Below are 20,984 nucleotides of genomic sequence, written 5' to 3'. Positions count from 1 at the left end.
TAAACTGTCCAAATAAATTGTGTAAATTTTCATTTTATTTGAAAGATTTTAAGTAAACTGCAGATAATATTCAAATATAAAATAAATTTTACTTTCACATTTTCTCAAAATGGCCTCTTTATTTTTATTATGAAGTTACTGTACATTCAAACATATTGTGTTCAATGTGGTAAATTAAACTAGCAAGATGAATCATTTGGATATACAGATTATGGACAGCAATATGCAAAGCATTAAAATTGAATGACTGATTTAAAATGACTAAATTACAAATGCTCATCCATGTTTCACAGAAACTAAATGAGCAGTGTTCCAAAATAATTCCATCCATGATTCCTGCATTCTGTCATGTGATCCCACACACACACACACACATACTCATATCAAATGGTAAAACTTTGTAATACACTTTAAAAATGAGTACATCATGTTTCAGAGATCAGGCTTTGAACCGACAGAAGGGAATGAGAGAGAAGTAGGTGTTATACACAGTCCACCATTTCTTTTACTGGCACATTCGATTTCTGGTTGAACACCATAAAAGGAAATTGAGAGAATCCAGGAAGTTTGTTGCAAGCGGCTCCTACAAGGAAGGGAAAAGATTTATGAACATATTTTAAAATACCAACTTTGGAATGTTCACACAGAAAGTGTAATTTCATTTACAACAATACACAAAGCAAACGGCTGCAAGATTACAAAAATAATTAGAAGTGCACAATATATTCTCTACCACTCCAGCTGCATTAACTGAACCAGCACATCTGTCCACAGGATGCTCTGTCATGTTCATGACCCTTGACCCCTGACCCCTGACCCTGAGGACTCACCGTAGCTCCCTGTCGTGTTTGCACAGACGATGGCGCCAAAGAAGTGAGGGAAGTGCTTCTTGATGCGCGTGATGGCGGTTCTGCAGGCGGTGGGCGGGTCTACGCCGGCTCTCATCTGCTCCACAGCCAGGTAACTGCGATCGCGGGGGGAACGGATAAAACCGCGTCAACGCCAGAAGTTTCCGCGCGAGAAACTCGTGACAGATTTTCAGCGCTGATACAGGGGCCTCCTCCCTCACCACGTCCCACTGTCAGGAACATGCAAATAGCACACGCTCCCCCACAGTAATAAGGCTGAATAAATGCATGCTGGTCCAGTGCTGATCCCACACACTGTCCAGTCCGTGCTCTCTGCTTCAGTGCGGTATTATTCATAGCATGATGCTCACAACAGGACATATGCGATAGAATATTCGCACTATACAGTCAGTGTGAGTACATGCGCTGACACGTGGGGCCACCCAGCCCTTGTTTGTCGCGCATTGCGTTACAGTGAATAGGCACGCTTGCTCCACAAGTCACGTTAAAACTTTTCAGGTAATCACCGCTGGTTTCAGGTGTCACACAGCGCAGCGAAAACAAAAAATAAAAACTACTGGCGTTTCCGGTGGAGCTGGAAGGCGTTGAATATTCAGCGGGAGGAAGTGGCAGCGTTATTACCAGAGCCCCGTTGTCGCAGGATGTATCCCAGCATGACTTGGGCTGACAGGAACACCCGCTCTGCTGTTTGGGCAGTCGTGCCTGTGTCATGTCACTCAAGCTAAGGGGGCAGAGGGAGGGGGATCTGCTTAAAATGCTCTTGTGAGACTCTGTTTTACAAGTCAGAGAACCTCGGGAGGAAACGCATCATAATGTCCCCGTCTCCCGTGGCAGCCGCACCCCCAACGGTGCTGTCAGCATAGGCCCCCGCCCCAGCGATGGGCGAATCCCCCACACGGCTAAAAAAAACAAAAAAAAACAAACATACACACACAAAACAGGAAAAACAAATCAACAAAGTTTGGTTTGGGTTTAACAGCAAGCAGTGTTCATCACAGGAAATCAGTCGAATAGACAGAAATAGGCTTACAGGCCCGAATTCCATACAAAATACACACACGCACGTACGCACACACACTAAAAAACCTGTATTGCTTAATTTTGGTTCTTCAACTCAGAAACGAAGTATTTAAAATACACAGGAACCACAAGCTAAAAGTGCAGTCTGTCAGAGCATACACTTAACTCATCCCACTATACTTTATGGATGACACAAAACAGACCAGAGACCAATACTTAAATAGACATCAATAGAAATGTACTAAATACAACTGGATCTTGGTTCTGTTCTTTAAATACAGACTGAGACCCATTTGGCTACCCTCAGACTCCCACTTTCCAAATAATGTGCCGCAGGACCCGCAACGTTTCGGTACAAACCCCGGAATCTTGTGGCTTGCGCCGTTAGTGGAAGTTCCAGCAGCCACCTGTCCTGCCTGATTGATCACGATCATCCCTGAAACCACAGAAAACAAACTTTGGAAACTGTGTCAGGGTCCACATTCAGGATATATGCATCATCTGTTGAAATTCCATTCAGATATAAGCAAACACCGCGGCCATGATTGAACGGATCCTGTTGCTTGGTCCTGGAGGGCTGCAGTGTCTACTAGATTTCATGGTGTTCTCCACACAAGTGGTTCACATAAGTCACTGATTGGCTAAAGAATCAACACACCTTGCTTCCAAGGCTTTAATTGGCAGCTGATTGCTAATATGCTTTATAAAACTACTGTACCAATAGTGTCATGGGCATGGATATCGATGAGTTGGTGCCTCCTCCTTTGTTGCAACATGGTGTGTGGTTTGTATGGACCACATGACTTTGAAGGGTCAGGAGACACGTTCTGTTAAATATGAGAAGAAGATTAGATTAGATTCTTAGAAGAGATGTCAAGATGTAGCTATGATCATTTATTTCAGATTTGGAGAGAGAGTAACCACCATTTAACCACCGTTAATCAAAGGCCATAAATCTAAAATAACTCCGTAATATTAAAGTATTGCATATTAAAATTTGAGACGTGAGTATGCTTTTTCCCACCCAAATAATACATGTACTTCCTTAACTGGGGGAAAAAATTATTCTTTGGTGTGGTCACATGATCCAGTCTGGCCCCTGCCCATCTGCTTCAATGCTTTATCTGCTGTGTGTCTGCATCTAAAAATAACGCTGCCTGTCCGTCTGAATGTTGATTCATTTCCACTGAGCTTTACCCACGCCAAGTTTAACAGCACACTGAGATCAAGAGTAATCCTTCTCATATTGGTAATGATTAATTATTCATATTGATTTCATTATGCATGCGGTGTTTTGGGGGTGGCCATTAAGGTGCCATTTCCCCAAAAAAAGTCCTCTGAACTGTAACACGAATGCAGCATTTTAAGGAAGTCAGGCTAGTATTCGTAATACAGCCACATGAACGGTCCTTCCCTTACTCTTACTGAACATGGAAATGTCAATGTTTGGATTAGATTCTGTAAACATTCTGGCCACATTATTCTGTAATAATTGTAATATACTAACAGGGTTTACAGCAGAGAGAGCACGCACCTGACGATAATTTGGCTGGCAGCTGTCCTTCAGCCATTTTGTGAAAATATCGAGCGAGTGGTTGGTGCTTAAATCTTCGACAGGAAATCCCATATTTTCTGCAAACACTGAAGCTATGTGGAAAAGAAAGAAAGCTGTAAAGTTGCTCAGAGTAAGTGTGCTTGCTAAATGCCAAGGTGTAAAAATGCACACATGTAAAAGAAAATTCTGTCTTTTTCACACAAGTCTTGTGAAAAGCAGTTATTACCTGATTCCCCCACCAGGAAGGTATGCTTGGTACGTTCCATCACCGCTCTCGCCACACCGATGGCATTCTTAATTCGCCTGAGGTCCCCCACTGCCCCGACCTCCATTGTGTCACTATATAAAAGGAAGCAAACCGCCAGAAAGCCCAATCACCAAATAGTGCAAGAAAAAGACCCTTATTCTGGGATTCAAATGTTTTGGCAAGCCTTCATAGGTGAAATGGTGTTATATGCAGAGGGCTGATCTTTTCTGAGTGCATTTACTCAATTCCTTAGATCTGTGCACCTCTGCTTTAACCCAAAGTGCTCAGTGAAATAAAATAAAAATAAGTTAACCCCCATTTTCTTTTTAGAACAGAACCGCAGTTTGAGGCTAATTCAGCTAGCGGCCCTGACCCATTCATTATCATGGCGTCCAGCGTGGTCTCTCCCGTCTCGTCTGGGCTCCCTCCATAGCCAACGCTGCCGTCGCACTGCAGGATTTCACACTGGGCACAGCCCTTCTCCACGGCGTCCAGCGCTGAGCCGCCAGAGCTGAGCGTGCTCCACGCTACAGACAGAGAGGGGAGTAACGGAACATCACCATACAGAACAACAGGCCAACTTCACCACGAGGAGGAGAAACACACTTCTGTTGCTATGGCATCACATCGCTTTGATAAAAGCTTCTGACTAACTAGCCTTCGAGTGGAGGCTAAAAGGGGCGATCGTTTCTCTGCCTGCGCGTGCATGCAGTGTTTGTGGACTTTTCAAGTTCGGCAAAAAACGTGTTTTTAAAGACCGTTTCCTCTACGCGCTACGCTTAAGTGTTCACACACAAGTGACTTTGATGTAAAAAGCTTTTACAGGTGTCAAATGGCAAGCGCCACCTGCGGCGACTCCGTGAGCAAACAGGCGCACGACACAACCATTTGGCAGATAATCTCCCCCGCCTGTCTTGGAAGATTAATATCCCTACTGATGCAATATTTCCAACAGCTTGTGTGTTAATATCCTGCGAATTAAGGGAAATGCTGAGGTTCAGAGGGAGAGGAAACGGTGCAAGGGGATCAAGCCAACAGAGGACACAACACTGGCGTCTAAGCAAGGCAAAGCCCAAGGAACAGAAGGCTAGCTGTCTGATGTAAACAGTGCCAGTGGTACTGCTGTCTTTATCCCGGGAGCGCTTCGTAAATCTTCCACATGGCTCAATTGGAGCGGGTGAAATCGGTCCAGAGGTGGCGAGTGTTTGGTTAACGTTCGCAAATGTCTGCAAACATTATTCAACTTTTTCTCGTCAACTTCAGAGCATTCGCTACTCCTCCTGGAAGTTACAAAAATAATTTTTATCGATTTTCAGAGATTTCGGACAGGTTTTTGGAAACCTATATATCTTTGACCCCCTAATACTGATGAAAAGATAGTCATTCCCATTTGAAATTGATGAGCGAGTTTCATGAGGCAAAACTGTTCATTTGTAGTGAACTATATGAACGTTATGATTTTCAACAATGCATAATTTAGACATTTTGGATAGATTTGGAGACACTAAAGTACACTATTTGCATCTTGCTTCATAGATCTTTAGCAGTTCTTGATATCACCCGCAGATATTGCACACTTGTGGTCAGGGAGTGTGTTATCCAGGACATGTATAGTTTTACCTGTTTTATGTGTGATCTCTCTGTATTTCATTTCAAACAAAAGAACAACAACTTCATTTTGGAGTTTTCGCAAAGTTAGTTGAATCTATGGCACTATTTCTAACTAAGTTATGAATATAAACTAACCTAAGAGTATTGTAAATGTGCAAGTGTCTTGCTTCATTTAAGTCATTTCCCAAATGTCTGAATGCTCACTTGTGTAGGTATTAAATAGAACTCTATCAAAATGGGCTAGGAATGGCCAGATTTGGCATATATATGCGCGAAGGGGATAAACATAGGCTACTACTATGCTATAAACATAGGCTACTACTATTGTCAATAAATGCGACACACAACTGGTTCCCTGAACTTAATGTCAGTCATTTCCTTTATGTAGGCTAAATGGACTTAGAAACGCGGTACAGCCTATAATGGCTAGTGCATTCGATAGTACGGTTAAGTTTGAAGGAAAACATTACACTGCATGGATACTGTTTTTGAAGACCGCTAATGTTAGGTACCTGTCGCCGTCGCGTCCTGGAAGGGCCAAGTGTTAATAACAAGAGGCAACACAGCAGAGCAAACCGGCGTCAGGGAGACACAAAGGATTAATTCCACTGGCAACATTAGTCTCATGTTTTACCCGAAACTGACGCTAACTAATGTCGCTAAATGTAAGATTACTGTGAACCTAATCCGACTTAGTTTCTATCCTCGACTCGGTTAGCAGTTAACCAACGTTAACGCGTCCTAGTTAGTTACTTCTGCTGGTTTCTTCGGTTTCATAACGAGCAGTTTTGTGCTTGTGCGCGTGTATAAGAATTAACGGACGCCACAATTCAAACCTTTAAAATCTAAGCTGCCAATATAACTATCAGTCCATTTAGAAGTACAATTCTGTGCTTACAACCTAGCGGAACAGTTTCATGTCAGGACTCGCTTGCTTTTACTTCCTAGTTGACGAGGCTGTGGGTCACATGATGTGGACGAAGCTGTCTGGTGTTGCGCAATACGCGGTAAGATTCTTTCAAAGATCATTGGCTGTTCCTTAATTGTCTCATTCTAGAGCGAAATTCTCTAACTTCCGTCCTACTTTGGATCTTTTCTTGATCAAATTAAAATCGCATATAATGTGTATTAATATTCTAAATTTGCAAAATGTAGCAAAAAGTTGCTAGAATACTGTAGGGATGTATTTGCAGAACCCCCTGATGAATTGTAATTTGTAATTATCATTTATTTAATTTTAATCTTATTTATTTTTATGTCTGGTTCACTATTTGCTATATGATATGTTTAGAACATGTATAGTATGTTTCTTTTTTGTTTTATATTATCATACTCACTCCTGTTCCACAGACCACAGTTCAAAACATGATGGTCAATTATAGCTACAGTATGCTTCTGTTTTGAATCCGCATCAAAAAATAAATAAACATCTATAATTTGATCTGCATTGAAGTCAAATAAGGGTATAAACTAACACCCTGAGACGTGTTGAGGGTCAGTAATAAAAAAGCACAACCAAATCAAATGTCATAGATCGTTTTTCCCTTGCTCCCAAAATGAGTTAGTGACGGCCCGCTGAGCTCCGAAACCGTTGGCTGTCTTTTCTGTCTTGTTATCCCGGCCCGAGGTGTTGGCAGTACGGGAGAATATATGCTGTAGCCTATTCCCAAAAAGACTTCCTAAATATCTCCCCTATCGTTATCCATCATGGTTGCTTACACTTATACGAGTCTCCAGAAGCACGCTGCCTGTAGCTGGGAGAAATAATTGGCTGTTTCGGTGTCATCGTTCGAAGGGCTGTCACCTTTGAAGTTAATGAAACCCTTCAGTGTATTCATATCTCCCTCACAGGTAACGCAACGGCACTTGCGAAAACGTGCTTGCGGTGAACCGACAGCTCAGAACCTAAAAGAACCCTTCTCTTTTTTGGGGGGGTAACGTATCGCTGCTTGTTCCGTGATCATTTCACCTCCGTCTAATTACAGGTGCCGAGACAGACAGGCCAAGCTTCTCGTTTCCGGTGTTATTTAGGTAAACACGTTCCGTTATTGTGCTATTTATCTTGCAGTCTCGTGTAAGCAGTTGGGAGTAACAGGTTTAACGGGCACCTGGGGCATCTCTCTGAAAGGGGTCTGTGGTTTATCTTAAAATTATCATTCGATTGTTTTTTTTTTTTTTTTTAAATAATTGGATCTCGAAGGCTCTTCTTTGCAGTTGAACACGACCCCCCGCTGCGTGTTCAAATGGATAAGGCGAGCTTATACTCACGCAATGACATTTAAGAGTGATTTATAAAAGCTCGATACATGTGGCAAAATATATTCCCGGGATTTATTTCTTCTCACAGAGGGGACCTAAGTGCCCTTAACGCAGGAAATAATGCAGCCTGCAGTATATAACTTAATATAACAATTTGTTCTCACCGCACTACACCATGCTCAAGAGCTCTGGGCCCACTTGTGCATTCATAATTGAACCTGGGAGAAATCAATGAATGCTCAGGGTTGTTTTCACCTTTTTTTTCTTTTTCTGTTTTACGTCATATGCAAAAAAAGCCCACCATGATAATCTAACTGCCTCATGCTTAATCAGCTCATAAAATTAGAATTGTGCATTTCAAGAAAACCGCATCATTCTGATCGTGTTCATATTCACAGTGACCCTTTCACGGAAATCACATACGCGGCTTTCTGTATGGTGGCAAACAGGTATCTTTTATTCTCCATGGTTCCAGAAGGGGGCGCCAGAGACATTTCAGCAAAGCCCAGAACAGCTCACATGCCAGGGACTTGTGTTTACTTTTAGATCACGAATTGAGAATTACAGCTTGCCAAATTAAGGTGAATTCAGTTCATGTACTTTATTGTAATTGAATTTATTAATGCAAATTGACGTACTGTATAAATGTGTGTGCATGTGTCTGTATGGTGCAAATACTGCACAAATACTGTAGCTACATACTGCAAAATACAGCAGACTGGTGCTGGTGATGGGGACAGTCATAGACAGACGTAGGTGTACTAAATGGAATGGAGGGGGACGCAACAGCCTATTTCTGATAACCTTGGACACCTCTGGTCAAAAGGAACAGCGAAAAGACTATTGGGTGTATGCATGAAAGTTCATTGTGATGGTGGTGGGAATGCAGTTACGCTTGTTTAGTTATGCATAGATGTGCTATTCGGGAGTATTTGGCATTTTCCGTGAGAAAGTACAACGTTAACAAATGCCCCATATTTTTTGATTTACATATGATTAATGTGATGTACAGCAGGACTGTGTCCAACATTGCTATGGTGTTACTATGCAAATTGAACACCTGGCCAGGTCTGGTCTTCAGCAGTTAGAAAGTGTTGTGCAAGGAGATAAAAATGATGGCACATCTAAATAGGATGTGTTACCGGTAATAGATTTTAAAGATGATCGGCCATTGGAAATAACATTGCATGAAGGCAATTTTTAAAGAAGAAGAAGAAGAAGAAAAAAAAGTGTAAACAGTGATTAAACTGCTGTGCACGCTCCAGATAATGGCTGCTAGCATCCACTAGCAGAGCGTGGTGTGCATATGGTTTCAGTTATGAATAATGGCTTTGGCTGCCCTTGACTCTAGTGGGTGAACTTTGTTTTTCGTAATGTCTCTGGTGTAGCACAGCACTGTCCACCTGCCAGGTAAATCCAGTGGTAATAAAAGGTGATGCTATTGTCATGTGGTGCAGTTCTCTTTATGCGTCACTTCAAGGACACTCAAATCGGGAACAAAGGCATTTGGTCTAGTGCAAGTGGTTTTGATGAAAAATGCCATGGGTGATGAGAAAAACTGTCCAGAATACCCCTCTATAGATTGTTTTTCATTTTTTATTTTTCAAGGTTACTGCATACTTTTGAGTGTGTACTCTTTTTTTAAATAACAGACTGTACTGGCTGACTGTGCCAAGAGAGTGATTAGAATTTTTTTTTAAAGTTAACATTGGTGTTACTGTCTGTAAATGGTGGAGTCATATGGGTGTCAATGGACCAACATGACTGGGACTCTAGAAGAAACGTTTTCAAAACGTAAAAGTCTCAAAAACACGCTTCTTTATTTCAGAAATTGCTTTTTCAATCCATAAGACCAAGTACAGCAGAATTACCTTCCGTTGAAAGCTTTGATTGAGGCAGAGCTGATTAAAGACTTAATACATCTGCAAGTTTTACAACATATACAGTAAACAATATATATATATATTCCTACTTAAAATCAATAACTGATGCTACTATAGCAAAACCTCTGATGCATCCACGGCTGAGACGTTAAGCATGCAGCTCGAGTCATCTGATGTGGTCTTATTCCGTGTTGCTCGTAACATTAAAGTGATAACGCTGTGCAATCGCTAGCCCCCGAGGTCTCTGGAGCTACAGCGGCGCGCCTCACCTCATGGGGCGCTTCGGTCTCCCGGCCCGAACACAGCCCCGAGCGCACCGCGAGCCCCTGACACTGCGGTCAGGGCAGTAAAGCAGACGGGGGGAATCCGACGTGTTTATCCTCTAATCTCGGGGAACGAAACAGAGGCGGCCGATAGCCGCAGACAAAAAAACAAGCCGAGCAGACAGGCCCGTGCCTCGGCTCTGTGAAGCCGGGCCGTGCTATTGTGTTTTTCATTATTGATACGGCGAATACAATTTTGCGTGATATTTTATTCATGAGTTTTCTCCTCGCAACAACGGCAATTCCTTACACATTACGAACAAAACCGCCGCAGCCTGTGTTTGGAAGAACGGAGGTCATTAAATAGCCACAACAAAATTCTCCAAGGGCAAAGAGCATGCACGAAAGAACATTTATTACACCCCCCCCCCCCCCACCCCACCCCACTTATTGATCTCAGTTAAAGATGATCAAACAAAAGCATTGCCCTTTTACAATATGGCTTCATCAATCAGAAATGCCCTTTGTGAGATGACTATAATGGGGTTTCCTCACCGGCTGTCTCATTGGGTCAGCTGTTTTTTTTTTCACACCCGTTCACATTGGCCCTCTGCTTTTGGCCCTAAGGTGAAATGTATTGCATATCTTCTTTGAGTCTGTGTATGTAATGCGTGACTGTGTGTCAGCCATAAATCTGCATAAGCAATATATGATGGCTCCTCTGCATGCATGTCACGCAGGGCAAAGCCCTACACAAGAGAGGTGGTTTTAAAGTGCATAATTCATATATTTGTGAGGAAATGCGTTCTTGTGTACCAATGAGTTTGTCGTATAATCATCTTACTTTGTCAATAAATCTCCTGATGTCAAATGGAGTGTTATAATTGAAAGGTTAATGGTGTACAGATACATACAGACATGTAAAATAATAATAATTATTATTATTATTACTATTATTAATTTTTTATTATTTACTTAAATATGTGTTAATGTTCAAAAAAAAATTTCACATTTTTGGTGCACAGCTCAAACATTGGATGATACTCGAAAATAGATGATTTCTTTGCTTTTATATGAATGTATTATTGATTCCACAACTGTTTGAATGAAAAGGGACTGGAACAATCGCTCAAATGATAATCCCTTCTCTAAAACCACATATGAATGGCTTATGAACCTCTCCAAGCTTCTCAAAATCAAACTCCTCAGACAGAAATTTCTGCGAGAGCCCTTGCCTCCTTAACCTGACTAAATACTTTTCTCTTGGGAATGATTTCACATTAAACGTGTTTTCAGTGGTTTAATTCAGCGGGGGCAGCGATGTTTACCTGAGTTAATTTGCTGGATTCGGTTTCAGAAGCTCATTGAACCAGCCTGCATGTTTGTTTGGTCTGTAATGAAAACGATGTCCTTCAATTCCTGAATTGAAGCAAACACAGAGAGTCAAGGATGAAGTGTTTTCAACGGCTTCATTTTAAAGTTCGTTATTTGCTTGTCGACAGCCCGGGTTCCTTCCGGACAAACGAGGGACTAACGAGCTATCGCGAGGAGGGGAAGAACCGGTAGCAGAGACGCGGACTTCTGGAGCTAATGGTGAGTAAACGAAGGACACTTCCCGAAGCGGAGAGAGGCTTTCATTTGGCTTTGTGTGAGTAAACATGAGGAATGTTTTGCGCCGCTAACTGCTTCATAAGTGATTTTCCAGAAGTGAGAAATCGCAACAACAAGAGATCTCCACTCATTTAGAACAGTTTTTTTTCTCCTCTCAGTGTGGGTTGTTAAGAAGAAATGTTAGCCAATCAGGGCCTTTGTCTGTCGCCACCCTGCAGTAATTGCACGCGTGTGCAGCTTTGTCACTTTTCCCGTGTGGAGAAGCTGTAGGGAGGCTCTGCACATACATGGAGACTTTAATGGCATGTTGAACAGAGCAATAAAATGGGCCTTTTAGGTTTCAGTGCCACTCCTTGGTGTTTACATAACGACCATGCTCTTTGTCACGTTTTCTTCTGAAAATAGTATCATTTTTTTTAACAAAGTTACATCAAAAACACACTTTTGTGTTACTTACCTAAGTTACTTAACACCATCCATGTTAAGTGTGAAGAGTGTAAAAGCTCCCAGAGCATTTTGCCTGACAAAGAACCCTTGAGCTAGACAGGGTTCCACTATGGAGACACAGAGCAGGCTTTTAGAACCCTTTCTTTTGTGTGTTCTAAAAAAGTTTAGCATCACACAAAACTTTTTTTGGTGTTAATTCAACATTTTAACAAAGTTTATATATGATTATTAGAGAGTAAAATGTACTATATCGGGGTAAAATGTACTCAATTTGAGTAAAATGTATTCTGTCTCGGTTCGATTAACACTACATTTTATTGTGAAGTAACACCTGAACAGGCATCCAGAAGCAACTAACATTTCTGCGACATTCCCACCTAAGGTCTCTTGCTCCAGACATTCAACAGATGAGTGAGCCTGTGAGATCTCTTGACCGGTAACAAATGAACAACAGATTTCCCCAACTTGCTTGTTTCATAAAAATGTGCTGGTACAAGCACTTGTGAAGTAATACACTGCTTAAATTTGGTCGCATGTCACAGAAAATATGCCCTCGTTCCAAATTTGCATGGGGGCAATGTTATAACAGAGTTACATTGCAAAAATGAACCCATTTATTCCACTGAAATTAGATTGCGGTACCAATAAATGTGTTGAGAACAGCACAATGAATATATATTTCAGGCTGATGGGCAGCAGCTACAGTATCTACGGACTTACTTACCATGAGCACACAAATGAATAACTTAAAAGTTCCAAATACAGCATATGGGCTATTATGAAGAGGCCGATTAAGTATTCAAGCCTGCTAATATATTCAGAGGGAGACATTAATAGGAAGGTTAACAGGCCGATCAGTTTCACCATCTAATAATATCCCTGTATAGCCAGACGGCTTCAGAATGTGGAAAAAGCCTGGACAGAATGAGAGACTGCTCCAAGAACGGTACTTCTTGCCTCTTCACCTTAATGAAACAGAAGGTGCTGACGTGTGTGAGATTGGGGAACAAAGGACCCCTTCAAGAGGAAATTTTCCCTCCGCCAGCCCATATCAGATCATGTGACTATAGGGGGATACATTACTGAATTTACATTGGTGCATATCTGATTGCGATGATGAGTTCTGGAATATTTTAGTGACAGCTTTTCATGACAGGCCTAGATTCTGCAAGCTTTAATTAATTACTTATAGACATTGTAGGCATCAGCAACGGCACATTTTTATACTTTGAAAACATGTTTTTGTTGAGGTTTATCATATACACTGTCCACACACAAATGGCTTAATCTCCATTCAAAACAGTCCACTTAAGAAAAAAAAAAAAAAAACACTGACCACATTGTTAAATCCTGTTAAAGTTTCTGAGAACGAACGATGCCACGAAATGCACTCGCACTCGTACTCAGTATCAACCCACATACTCTCCCTGTTCTCCTCAACCCACAGAGCACGCCCACGCGGTTTCCCTGGGTTACACTGCAACCCCTATCAACCCCCTTTATTCCTCTGATAATCGATACTGTCTGATGTTTTCATCCTCTGCCGTTCCGCTGCTCTGTCTCACACGTTGTTATCTTTCGCGCTTTTTTTTTTTGTGTTTTGTTATTCTGTTTGCGCTCTCCCATCGCTTGCACAGAGAGGCCGAGGTGAGAGAACATCTCTAAAAGCAGAGCGGAGACGGAAAGCAGAACTCAAAAAATAAAATCTCTAATAAAATAGCCAGTAAATGATACAAAACTTGCATTTGATGTAAACAACAGCAGGGATGCCAGGAGTCCTTCTTCACGATACATGGTATAGCAGTGAATATCCTCAATAAAAATAAAGTATTCGCGTAGATTTTTTTTTTTTTTTACATGTTCATTTTGTGTTACATTCGTGTTCTTTGCCAGTGGAAAGCACTACGATGCTGAATAATTTAAATGGTGCTTTCAGGGATGAAGCTTGAGAAGGCAAAGAAGTGTTCTCGTCTTCAGAAAACTGGTTTATTTCCCATTGTCTTGATTGATAATGTGGTGAAATATAGTCAGCAGCTTATTTAAATGGCCTGATTTGACCCTTCATTGCCTGTCATTAATTATTTAAATTATTTAATGAAAGCTTACTTTGATGAAATTGGTCGAATTTATGTCAAATGACATCAGGTGTAATACCACACTATTTTTTGTTTCTCATGATTTCATAAGCGAGAGCTGTACTGTGCTGTCCTTCTGTACGGCAAATGCTTGGTCAGTAACTCAGCATGCCACTGGCTAATCCTGCCTGTCACATTATCTGCCTGTAAACGTGGTGCATTTTTACTGGCTCAGGATATTGATCCTTCCTGGTTGTAGTCATCTGTGAACGGTGGTGTTGAGCAGTCAGGTGTTGGCCAGGTATAATCACCACCGAAACGGACGGTGATAGCACCAATAAAATGTATTGAAAAGCATTTTATTCTCTTAATCTCTCTTTATTCTAATGTCTGATATAAAGCACTTTGAATTAGATTTTTTGTGACTTTTGCCTTGTCTTATTTTCAGTATTACAGCTTAAATTATTTTTCTGCATCACAGGTGATACCGCAGGTGATAAATATTTTTGATGTAGTTACCCGTCTGGACATTGTAAATAAGTTTGGCTCACACCTACACTCAGACACTGCTTGGAGGGAAAGACAGGATCGAGCCTATAAGGAAAATGCTTCGCGAGTCTGAAGGGAGTCTGAAGTTTTTTTTAACAGATCCAAAATGGAGAGACTGAAAAGAGTTCTGAATGCCAGCGGTGGAGGGGTGAAGGGAAACGCGTAGCGGGCCAACAGGAGGGCATATTTGGAGAAGCTCGGTTTAAGATCAGGGAGTGCAGCCACAACCATTAAATATAAAAATGAAACGAAATAAAAACCAGAGAAATGGGGGAGGGTGGGGGGGGGGGGGGGGCAACAGGGGAAAACTATCAGCAAAGAAAAAGTCTGAAATCACGAGAGGCGGTTTGAATACCAGGCTGTTGTGTGTAATAATAGCTTGGCTCTGCTCACCCGCCAGCCAATATGGCATTTTCTCTCCATGCGTGCAGCTCACCCTCGGCTTCATGGCCGGCTCTGACGACACCCTGGGTCCAGGCCCGATTCATGCTCTTATATTTTGTAAATGGGTGGTATTGTTTTTTTTTTTCCCCACCATTGAATTTAACGATCATTGTCGGCTTCCATGAAGAACACAGCGCTATCTGGAGAGTCGGTGCTAATACATATATATTTTTTACGCCCTTAAGCCTAAAAGTTAAAAAGCAGTGCTGTCACAAGGGGGTTTATGTGGAGAGCTGTGGTGTTTTTCTGCATGAAAACAGAGACGTGATTACCCTCTGAGACACTTCGCTAACTGTGTGTTGGAAATGCTACTCCGTGTGTATTACTCTCAGCATGCAAAGGATCTTCCCCTCCTCTCTCTGCTCAGTTGTTTGCATTGTCTGTAAAAAGTATCATCAAAAGGCTGCGCCATAAATGGCTGGAGGTTAAGAAATAACTCTACGGAACAAAAAAACAACCGTGAATATATTGAGGACAGATGATATACATAATGCAGTTTATCCAGAAATTGAAGCAATATCCAGTTTATAAATTATTGTTGGCTGTTGCCTCTCAAGAGAAATCCTGAATTTGTGTTGTGTCCTCTACCCATTCTGCATTATGTGGCTTTAAATAGTGTTTTCATGTTTTTTTTCCCAGATTTTTCCAGTTCACAAATAGCGAAACGTTCCTGTGTGACTTCAGGCTGCCTACGAACAATCCAGGTTCTGATGCTCAAGGCCACCACGCTAACACCACGCTAACACCACGCTAACACCACGCTAACACCACGCTCACACTCTCTGGCATCCTTGAGTTGTAGCCAGTTTAATGTTTTCTCCTGGTATGTTTTTCCAGGGATAATTTCAGCAAAATCTGTATTCTTGCAGACAGTCTGTCCATATTACTCAAGTTTATTTCCTCCTGTTGTTTTCTTTTTGCACCCTAACCGTGCACAAACATCAGCAGCACTGAAAAAAAGAAGAAAAAAAAAAAGAAAATCTCAATGTTTAATTTGCTGGCACATTTCTCCCTGCAAATTAAGGACAACCGTCGTCTCTTAATGATAATGTTCAGCTTTAAATGTCTTCTGACCAGCCCACACTGCCCAATTTCCCCGTGTTTACGAGCGGAGAATGAACCCCTCATAATGTATTTAAAACAGTGACAGATGTGCAGTGGCAGCGTGCGGACACGTTTCTCTCCGCACTTGATTCTGGTTGCTGAATTTTTTTTTTTTTTTGGTTGTCTCAATTTGTTTGCCCATCTGCTCCTGAGTCTGTATTTAAACGGGTTTGTCATGGACCGTGTTTATCCCTTTAAGAGCAATTTAAAGTTTCATGCCATTGTCTCGTTATTATCTGGCTATTCGGCCATAATTAAGCCTGGATGGATGAGAACAGGGTGTGCGGTAAATAGAACTACTGTCGACGGCCCGTTCCTTCCACTGCTTAAAATGCACATACCAAGCTGTGAAACAGCCTGTGGAAAATTAAGCTTTTTCCTAGACAATCATCATCATCATCATCACCTCCACCACCATAATCACCACTATCATCGTCATAATCACCACCACCACCTTAATCACCACCATCATCATCATAATCATCACCACCACCTTCATCACCACTATCATCATCATCATCATCACCACCACCACCATCATCATCATCTTAGTTAAGGTTTTTTTTTTTAACATATTAAAAAACAGATGCAAACGTACAAACCTGAATATATCCAAATGTAAAAGTTTGTCAATATTTTGGTTACGCTAGCAGAACATTTCATTTCTACACCGTAATATGTTCATTGTTCAATCAGCTTATTCATATTAGTCTCATGTGTACTCTGTTAGAATCCAATTAACACTGGCCATTTTACTGTGGATTAAACATTCATATGCTACAGAACATGTTCTGCTAATTTTGCTCACAATATCCATGTCAGTTACATGTTTTACATTCACTTAAGAATCTAATGTTGAGGGTCTCAGCAACACAAAGCCCAAATGCAAGCTCATTGGTCTGTTTATTCCATAGAGTGCTTCCCTCTTCCACCAAAGTTGAACAGGCCCCGCGATATGATTTGCAATATCCTCTGAAATTTTCTACAGTTACACGTTACCATGCATTGCTTGTTTTAGAGAACAGATGTTTTAGCATTTTGGTCAAGCCCAGTCATGCAGTTACAGGTATGTGCAAAGAAGCAAGATCTAAAAAAAAAAAGAAAATTGAAAAAAAAAAAACTCGTTTAAATGACGTTGATATTCTTGTACGACGAGGGGGAAACTTTGCGAGTTTTCCGCGTCGCGCATCTTTTTTCCCTTAAATGCTTATATTGGGGACCATAAATGAACGGGCCCACGAAGCAGAAGTCGTGTGCGGCCCAGCTGGGAAAGTGCCTTCGCCGCAGCAGTTTTTACGCGCTAACGGGGCTCAGAGGACCGAATCTGCCGTCTGCAGCAGGGCTGGAACGGCATTAACGGGCTCCGGGAAGCCATCGTCTCCCGCCCTCCCCCCTCGATGAATTTACATTAGCGGGGGCACCTCGGTGTTCGGCTTTTACTAAATGTTTCCCTGGCCACGATAAAGGGGCCTAAAATATCCTCCATAAACCACCGCAGCTTTCAATTAACGCTCCGAGACACCAGTGGCTTGTGCAGCGCCGCTGTTTGTCTCCCCTCTAATTAAAGAATCGGATGTTATAAGTGGTTTTAAGTTGCATGTTGTGAAGTTACGGCATTCGACAACTTCAGAACTTTTGTTCAAGTAAGTTTATCTCTTCAGGATGCCACAAAGTGTGAGCAAAAATAATTTATTTATCTCATCTATTTTCAATGGAGGACATGGCAGAAGTGGCTTGACAAACCCTTGAGGCTATTGTCCACATCTAAACTTATTGAATTATTTGAATTATTTATTCAATTATTATTTAATTATTATTATAAAGGTAGGAACTTGGCCCGGGTTTATGCTTGAAAAAATATTTTCATTTACAAGTATTTGATGGATGGGGCTTTTTTTTCTTCTAAATATGAATTATCTAAATTTAATTTGATCTCACAAGGTTACCTGATTAAAGATTCCTTTGAGACGCCATCTGTGCTGATGTGAAATAGATCATCAGACTTCTGTAGGCGGAAGACTTTTAGAAAACTGCAAAAATGCACTCATCACTCTGAGTGTCTTTGAAATTCTCGCGGCTGTTCTTAAATAATGCACTTAACACCTGTTTGTTCTTTCGGAAACCTAATTAAATCTGTTGAGGAGTAAGTCCACAAATCATAGTTTTAATCCTTGAATTGAATCCTTGAATTGAAATGAATTCTTTCCAAAAACATAAGCTGTCTGGGGGACCAGTTTGAACAATGACTACTATTGTTTATTAAGCAGAGGCAATTATTTTTAATTCAGAATGTCATGTAAAACAGGCTTGGCTGGGGGGAAAAACAGAGTTTTGCAATGGCATTTGGCTAAATTTCACTGTGGTCAAAGAGTAATTGTATGCAGTCTTTCAATACCATCTGGCTAGAAATGTTTTTCTACAAACAAATAAACACAGTCTTATTTTTGGTAAATTCATAAACATCTGGGTGAATGTTTTTTTTTTGTTTTAAATATATATTTTAAAAATGTTTCACATTTACACATTAGCTTGAACTGATACAATATAGACTGATGTTAGCATAGGCACATAAATAATAAAAAAATAGGTAAATGATTTGCGTGGGGAGGGGGTGTACAGGGTACATTAGGTAAATGCAGTATAGTGGGTGATATCACATATTTCCTATAGGCTTGAATCAGCCCATTTTCACCATAGAATGTTTTTGGTAACCTCCTGAAATGGCTTCCCTTATTGTGCAGTGTGGTTTGTCAGCTTAATATTTCCATTATAGCTTCACTGTTGGCAGCCTTTGACAAGTGCGGCAATTCAAAGCAATTTAAATAAAAAACTTATGAGTCTGTGGAAGTGCGATAAAGATCTTTCCAGGATTAAAATATGAAGTTTCTTTTTCTCAAGGCAGTGATTAAATTAAGTTTGGCTTCAGTTCGCCGGGGGAGTGGAGAGTTTAGTCTGTCTAGGATGGCTCACAAGGTCCCCCGCTATAATTTGAAATATATGTGGATAAATCAAAATATCCAGCAATCAGTGTCAGCTCTTTGTTATGGTTTCTAAGGCTGCTGAAAACAGCATAAGCCAAGTTTGACCAGTGATTTATTCAGCCTATAAAATGTGTTTGTCTTGCTCTATACATTGGGGTTGAAGAGTTAACAAGGAGGTAGCATGTTAAGTCTGACCATCTACTGCTGTCAGCAACATCTGGAAATTCAGTTTACAGATCCGATGCCCTAAACATATGTTAGGTGACATGATAATCATCCAGTGACATAATAATCGTCTACATTCAGCATGAGCCTATCGTGACGATATGTGGACTGTATAAGGATTCTTTTCAAGAATTAATAAAGCACCTTATCTGAACTGGCTTTCACCATTGGCTCGCTTGATTGGATCGTTTTATGGCTCTTCTGCTTTTACAACCCATATTTACTGTAAAACTGAAAATACTGGAGTTCTTAATAGTTATCGGTCCCTTAGTTTTAGTGAAGTTGTGAAAACAAATCATTTTTTGAAGTGTGCGCCTGCACAGAGTGACCACAGCAGGCCTCAGGTTGGGCTCCAGTGGTCAACTGAGCAGCCATTTTCATCCATCAAACATATGGCCATTTTTACGCAGTGGACAAATATCGGAACAATGGTAATATTAATAGCAATGGCAATCTAGCTAGCTATAAAACCATGTAAAAGAACATAGCCACTTTAGCTATCTTTGGTTTTAATAGTAAATGTCCTTTTTTCTGACTTGCAGAGATTAAATAAATTCATATAACCATAATTATAATTTATTGACAGCAGTTGCTGGTAACTAATGGCTAACTGTACCAATGGCCGTAGCATTTGCATTTTCTAAACTCGGTTAACCGTTGTATACAGTGCTTGTATTTGGGAAGTGCAAGCGTGGATTTGGATGATTTTGTGCCACAGAGACCAAAGCAGTGTCCAAGGACTTACTGCGCCACGGAAGCCAGCACCCATTTTTGCTATTCAAAAGAATAATAATATATTTTTTTAAAACAACATAGCGTCCAGATGGATTCGCAATATCGAGGTAAAACAGATGGTCGAGCGCAGCATGCTTTGTAGCACATGCACAAATTGAGGGGTTCATGAGGGCCTTTCCGTTTTGAGCATCCTTTAAAGGCCCGTAGAAAGGATGCGGATAGCGTCCCGCGCCAGCTATGGTAGTTAAAAACCGACGTCGCTGCCGCCTGGCAAAATTAGGAAAACCTCACAGGAATTTGCTTTTGCGGCTGGCTTCGGAATAGACAAATGTGAAAAGAGGCAAACAGATTTGTCTTCTGAAGACGGGGAAACCATATCCAAAAAAAAAAAAAAAAACCTTGGATATTGAACCATACTGGACGTTATTATTTTCATGTTCTAAAGAAAATAAACTAACAGACAAACTCAGAAAAGGTAGGCAATTGTCCAGTTTTTCATTAGCTTACATTATTTGTTTCCTACTTCATGGGCATAATGGCTTGCTTTGCAAACCTTGCCAATACATACCTATATCGCAATTACAATATTTCTTGTTTATACAGCCTGTGACCTTTAGCTTCCATAGCAATTAAACAGTTTCAAAGTGAAGTGTTTTCATGAACAGTGCATTGAAATGGCAACAAGATTTCTGCATGAATTGTTCTGTTTAATTTATGACATTTTTTCCAGAAAAGTGTTGTCGAGAAAATATATCATAGAGTTAATTATGCGTTTAAATATAATTTATATTTACTTATCATGGACAGTCAACATATTTCCTTCAAATTCATAGTTACAATAATGTTAACAATGTTCAATTTAAACTAATATGTATTTAATGTTAATTTTATCACCAATCCAGATTATGTTTTTTTTTTTTTTTGTTATTGCTTTTCTCTTAAGAATAATTAAATGATATTAAAAAGTAATTTATATTATAGAAATATAATATTTCTGTATGGTTTAAGGAGAACTGTCGTCACACATTGCACACAGGCTGGTGCTGCCAGTGACAATGATTGTCTGGTTTGGTTCTTAAACCTACCAAAGTATACATAATTGTGAT

General features: G+C 40.7%; 1 protein-coding gene and 1 long non-coding RNA gene across 4 annotated transcripts; one reads left to right on the top strand and one right to left on the bottom strand.

Annotated features, from left to right (window-relative positions):
- Positions 1-13: 13 nt before the first annotated feature.
- Positions 14-5,956, bottom strand: aga (aspartylglucosaminidase). The gene is made up of 9 exons (XM_064345162.1): positions 5,815-5,956; positions 4,065-4,218; positions 3,671-3,783; positions 3,424-3,536; positions 2,608-2,716; positions 2,250-2,325; positions 1,661-1,768; positions 831-964; positions 14-583 (listed from the first exon to the last, which is right to left on the bottom strand). The coding sequence occupies exons 1-9, from the start codon at positions 5,927-5,929 to the stop codon at positions 483-485; spliced, it is 1,023 nt and encodes a 340-aa protein (XP_064201232.1). The 5' UTR covers positions 5,930-5,956; the 3' UTR covers positions 14-482.
- On the top strand, positions 847-20,694 carry LOC135260044 (uncharacterized). Of its 3 annotated transcripts, XR_010331455.1 has the most exons (4): positions 856-960; positions 6,251-6,309; positions 11,210-11,300; positions 15,473-20,694. It is a non-coding gene; the product is annotated as an uncharacterized LOC135260044 (long non-coding RNA). The 3 variants fall into 3 exon arrangements; XR_010331454.1 differs by lacking the exon at positions 6,251-6,309 and having other exon boundaries at positions 847-960; XR_010331456.1 differs by lacking the exons at positions 6,251-6,309; positions 11,210-11,300; positions 15,473-20,694 and adding an exon at positions 4,022-6,159.
- Positions 20,695-20,984: the final 290 nt, after the last annotated feature.

The sequence above is a fragment of the Anguilla rostrata genome, chromosome 7 (genome assembly GCF_018555375.3).
Source record: "Anguilla rostrata isolate EN2019 chromosome 7, ASM1855537v3, whole genome shotgun sequence".
NCBI classification, from domain to species: domain Eukaryota; kingdom Metazoa; phylum Chordata; class Actinopteri; order Anguilliformes; family Anguillidae; genus Anguilla; species Anguilla rostrata.
Note: the sequence above shows the minus strand (reverse complement) of the source record. Positions and strands in the feature narration are given on the sequence as shown.